Source organism: Mandrillus leucophaeus, unplaced genomic scaffold (assembly GCF_000951045.1).
Source record: "Mandrillus leucophaeus isolate KB7577 unplaced genomic scaffold, Mleu.le_1.0 Scaffold813, whole genome shotgun sequence".
NCBI lineage: Eukaryota > Metazoa > Chordata > Mammalia > Primates > Cercopithecidae > Mandrillus > Mandrillus leucophaeus.
The window spans coordinates 58816-64652 of NW_012108842.1; the positions used below are offsets into that span (position 1 = coordinate 58816).

Consider the following 5837-nt stretch of genomic DNA (forward strand, 5'->3'; position numbering starts at 1 on the left):
GAAAAATATTTTCATACCAGAATGTTGTTTTGCGGATTATCAATTCAGGCTAATGGCATTATATACATTTTACTAAATAAAATGTTGTTTTATTTAGTAAATAATAGGATAATCAATTCAAATTAAAAGCATTATATACATTTTATTGTTCTTCACTAAATTAGATAAATATTTTATCACCCTGCAGATATTACTTAAAAGTGGAAGTTGACTAAAATCATCATTTTCCCCTTACTCTCGGTAATTTAGGGATATCTATAGGTATTGAGATTTTGAAGCATATTTTGATAAGCTTTTATGTACCATCGTAGCTACATTTGTGAGTAATCCCTAATTAATTATTATATTTTCCTTACATGTAACTCAACTTTTGAACAAATCTAAGTATTTTATAGATAGACTTTCATGTTTTCTATAGTGTTGTGTTTTCTTTACTTTTTATTGAAAGTTTGACAGCAACAGATTTCTTTATGAAGATTTTTAATCCCCTTTTCCTGGGCTTATTTTGAAGATCATTAAGATTATTTACACTCTTCTCTGGCTGCCTGGTTTCAAAATCTAATTAATTTTTAAGGTACTGCCACTATATTCAAATTGAGGCTTACTCTTGAAAGGACATAAATGCAAAAATTCTAAAACCATCACTTCTCTCTCTTGTCTTTCCTGTTCTCTGCCCTCCTGGTTCTTTTGTTATTCAAGGGCCTGAAATTACATGATTTAAGGGCAACTGAGAATAAATTTAAAATACATCACTTATTTTCTAATCTTAATTTTTGATTATTATCCTTTTAATCACTTTATTTGTTCATATTTCTCGTTTTAATGGTGGCCTCTAACTATTTCAAGACAGAATTCTTACGTAATTGCTACTATTCAGTTTGGAATTCACTAAGAATTGCAACACTATATCCATATCTGATATTGTTATGTCCAAGTCTAGCCAGTCATTCTGCAGCTGGCCCATGGATTTCCTAATCGATCTTTAGACAAATTTATTAAACCTTTAACATTACTACACCCTTGCTCTCTACCAAGAAGAAGGAACAGTAGCTTTACAGATACTATTGTTAATCCACAAAGTAATACAACAAATCAATGTCATTACCTCTCATTTTTCTTTGAGAAAACTTAGAATGGGAGGGTCTCGATAATTCCCTGAGGTCAGAATTCTTATAAAAGGACAATATTTGAATCTGAATCTATTGAACTCCAGTATCTACCTAACTTCTCTGAATAACAAAGTCTGTGCTTCTTTGGAGTACCAGGCCATATCTTCTTCATTTGTGTCATATGGAAGAAACTGAAAAATTCCCTGTAACAAAGGCATAGGAGACAATGATCAATTGGCTTTATGGAGAAGAAAGCTATTCTATATCAAATGCATAGTATTTTACTCTGTAATCCATATAATCTAAAACACCTTGAAATCTTTGAGCAAACTTCCTCTGAGAGAAAGTTGTTTAATCAATTTTGCGAAAAATGTATTATATTAAAGATGTATTTTATAAATCATAGTTATTATCCCAGAATATACAGATTGTAGGTTTATAACACCCCTGCCTCCTTTTCTTTAACCAAATTTTATTTCTGTTATTGAAATAATTATGTAAGTGCATATAGGAATTTGAATTATATTCTATTTTAATCTGAAGATCAGTTGACCCATAACTCAGTGTAACCATCGCATTAAGTATTATTTTATTTAGAAATTGACCTAGATGTACTTTGAAGTTTTTTGGTTTATTTTGTTTTTTTACATCTTGAAGGACCTACAGTAGGATGGTTTCCATAATGGATTTCACCATGCCTAAGAAGTTTGTCCAGATGCTGGTTTTTAACTTGACTCTGACTGAAATTGCTCTAAGTGGGAATGTGTTAATTTGGCCTACAGATGGTAGCCATTGGTTAAATATTAAGATTATTCTAGAAGAGTTGATTCAAAGAAATCACAATGTGACTGTACTGGCTTCATCAGCAACTCTATTCATCAACTCCAATCCTGATTCTCCTGTGAATTTTGAAGTGATACCTGTTTCCTACAAGAAGAGCAATGTAGATTCCTTAATTGAGCATATGATAATGCTGTGGATTGACCATAGACCAACTCCTCTCACAATATGGGCTTTCTACAAAGAACTAGGAAACCTTCTAGACACTTTCTTTCAAATTAATATGCAAATCTGTGATGGTGTACTAAACAACCCCAAGTTAATGGAAAGACTTCAGAAAGGTGGTTTTGAAGTGTTAGTAGCAGACCCAGTAACAATCTGTGGTGATCTCATTGCTCTGAAATTAGGAATCCCATTTGTGTACACATTGAGGTTCTCTCCAGCATCAACAGTGGAGAGACACTGTGGGAAAATCCCAGCACCGGTCTCCTATGTACCGGCAGCCTTGTCAGAGCTCACTGACCAGATGACTTTTGGTGAAAGGATTAAAAATATGATATCTTATTCTCTGCAAGACTATATATTTCAGTCCTACTGGGGAGAATGGAATTCATACTATAGCAAAATTTTAGGTAAGTTTAAAATTTTCTCTTTTTAATGACTCCACATCCCTTACTTGTGCTTATTGTTGTACGACAAAAGATTTCCATTCCACTGCATATGCTGAGCTGAAGATAATGGACTTCTAATATCTCTGTAAAAACAACTCCCTGATTATTCTCTTTGAACAAATCCTTAAAAATGAAATGGTGGATTTAATATGTATGCTATTGTCTCTTAATGCAAACAACTTTGTGTCTATTTAGGTAATAGCTTGTCAATGTATAAATCAATTTCAAAATATAAATGAAAGTACCTGTATTAGGATACATTATAACACTACTCAAAAATACCCTGGCAAATATTTTCGAGGTGATGCATGACTTACTGTCCCTCCTTTGTCCTTCATTATTTTCTTTGTCTGCAGAAAGCTTTGAAAAGCATAGAATCAGGCAATAGAAAACCAGAGTTTACACTCTACTCTAGTTCTCACTGTCTGTCTTTACACTTCTCTGGGTACTTGGGCACCATGTCTCAAATTAACTTCTGTCTATCCTGTGGCCAGCCTCACATTTCCTTTCATGAAGCATTCCTTATGAGAATCAAGCACAATAATATTAACCATCAAGGCCAGTCCTGATTGGTTGTTTATATTACTTATTTTTCCTGACTTTTATGAGCCTCCCTATTTTTATTTCCTTCTCTCTTGAATGGTTTTGCCTCCAGATCTCTTAGTACTTGGGACCCTAATTAATAGCACGAATTAAAAGATGATGCTACCACTGGTACTTTCCTGCAGAGGTAATGTGAAAGACTTTTTACATACCTTTTGACTTTCCTTTCTTTCTCCCTCACTCCCCTTGGTCCTTCCATTTTTCCTTCTTTCCTTCCTTCGTTCCTTTCTTCGTTCCTTCCTTGCTTCCTTCCTGCCTTCTTGCCTGCCTGCCTTCCATTTTTACTTTTCTTAGTTCATTCTCTCTTGTTTTCTTTGTGTAAAAAAAAGTATTTGTTGAATGCCAACCTAGTTCCTACAACTTGGCTAAGTGGTAGGAATACAACAATAAGCAAAGCAGATCAAATTATCTACTCTATCTCATGGAACTTACATTCTAATGAGAGGAGGCAACCAATAAATAAAATAAATATATAAAATATGTGGATGTTAACCTGTGATATATGCTATGTAATAAAGTAAGAAGAACAGATAGTTCTTAGAGTGAGGTTGCATATTTAAATAGAGCAGGCAGAGAAAGTATCAAATGAAAGAACGACATCAGGCCAAAGACCTGAGGGAAGTGAAAGTGAGAATTCATAAGATCCCTGGAGGAAAAGCCTTTTAGGAGTAGGTAAGAACAAGTATAAAGATCTGTGGCAAGCCATACACACAAGAATGCTCATCAACTCACTTGATCTTACTCTCATCTTTCACAAGTGGTATTTGTGTGTCTCTTTTTTCTCCTCTTGATATTGCAAAACTCTTGCAATAATTTTTTATCAAAAACTTTTCAACTTTTTCATAGAATTTGTCTGGAGGAAAGATATTAAATATACCACATAAAAAACATATGCAAGGTAAATAAAATTTGAGTTTATTTTTGAAGATGAGGTAATTAAAATTTTATAATTCTGTATTTTTAAAGTTCCTTTAAGGCATAATCTAACCAGATTTCCTTTTTTTTCTGGCTTTCAAATTTTGTATGCCTTCAAACCGCATTTTTCTTTTAATTTAGGTATATGATTCACATGAGTATGTTTCAAGACATTTGAAATGTGTTCTATGATAATTGTCACTAGCCAGGTACGTATTGGATAGTGATTATTATAGTTACTGAATGAGTTAACAATCTATACACCTTAAATAAGAGACATACAAAAAGTAAGAAGGTGAAGGATCCTGAAAAATGCGTGTGGCTCCAGGTTCCGATTCCACTTGCTAACTGTGATCTCAGGCAAGTAGCTGAAACTTTTGAGTCACAATGCTTTCTCTTCTTTAAAATAGGGTTAAAAATTTCAGTTTACTCGTTAGGAGGATCATATGGCATCATGTGTGACTATTCCATATCAATTATAAAGAATTATACTTATATTAAATATTATTTACACCAAACTACTTAGGAAGCCTGCAATTATAAAACCCTAGTTACATGACCATAGGGCTCTGTAAATGGAAAGTGGCCAAAAAAATCTGCAAAAAATAAATGGTTTCTGGTATGTACTAAACCTTCCTTCTCAAAGGAAGCCATAAACAATTAGATAAATGTGAAAAGACTTTGTAAAACAGCAAGTTCCCAACTTCTCACCTTTACGGAATAATAATCTAGGTTCAGAAATTCTATCATTTCAGAAATTAAATATCCTATTTACTGAAATCCTTCATGCTTCTTATGTTACTAAACATATCTGAACAACAAATAACTGCCTTGAATATTTTATTTCAAATTAAGGTATACTGTGAAGAACTGGTAAAACCACATTTTGTGTTTTGTTTGCCATCACGTTCTCAAAGCATTAAGAACACCTGCTAACTGTAAACTAATATTGAAAGAAGGCAGATAACACAATTTTACATAATTCTGTTTGACCACTGGAAAGCTATCAACATGTCAAAGTTTTGTGGCGTTTCCATTACAGTAGTTGTTCTTCAGTTCTGTGTAGGAAAAATAGACTAGAGAAATGACATGTTAAATTGCGACAAAGAAAAACTCCAAATGTCTTGAAGGACGTTGGAATAAGTACAATGATACATTTGATTGCACCAGTTATGACACTTGTTTTCTATATCAGTGAGGAAGTCTTAACTGTGACAGATGAAATGAGTAAAACAATTAACATTTTTAAAATACCTTTAATAGCTAAGGGAACAGGGATATCAGGAATTATGAAAATCATTGCTACTCATATCCAGAAGCAAATCTGTTAATAAATTTTGGGCAGGTCAAGTGTTCCGCATGGCACTATCAAATTTAACTGAACCTTATTTCTCTCTCCCTCTCTTTTTGCTTTTAAATTTTTTTTTTTTTTTGAGATGGACTCTCACTCTGTTGCCCAGGCTGGAGGGCAACGGTGGATATTGGCTCACTGCAACCTCCGCTTCCCAGGTTCAAGTGATTTTCCTGCCTCAGCCTCCAATGTAGTTGGGATTACAGGCATGCCACCAGGACAAGCTAATTTTTGTATTTTTAGGAGAGACAAGGTTTCACTGTGTTGGCCAGGCTAGTCTCAAATTCCTGACCTCAAGTGATCCACCCGCTTCGGCCTCACAAATTGCTGGGATTGCATGCTTGAGCCAACGTGCCCAGCCTTTGAACCTTATTTCTTCCTCAACTTCTAAGAGATCTGCTGCACAGC

General features: G+C 34.0%; 1 protein-coding gene across 4 annotated transcripts in view; it reads left to right on the forward strand.

Annotated features, from left to right (window-relative positions):
* The window catches only part of LOC105530348 (UDP-glucuronosyltransferase 2A1), a 45383-nt gene that overhangs the window by 14320 nt on the left and 25226 nt on the right, over positions 1-5837 (forward strand). The window contains exon 3 of one of the 4 annotated variants that reach the window (XM_011967859.1): positions 1892-2521. The exons of 1 other annotated variant lie outside the window; for it this stretch is intronic. In XM_011967859.1, coding sequence (XP_011823249.1) covers positions 1892-2521 — 630 coding nt within the window. Of the gene's footprint in view, positions 1-1777; positions 2522-5837 lie in introns of those variants that run through there. 2 more of the 4 variants (XM_011967860.1, XM_011967862.1) reach the window with 2 other exon arrangements.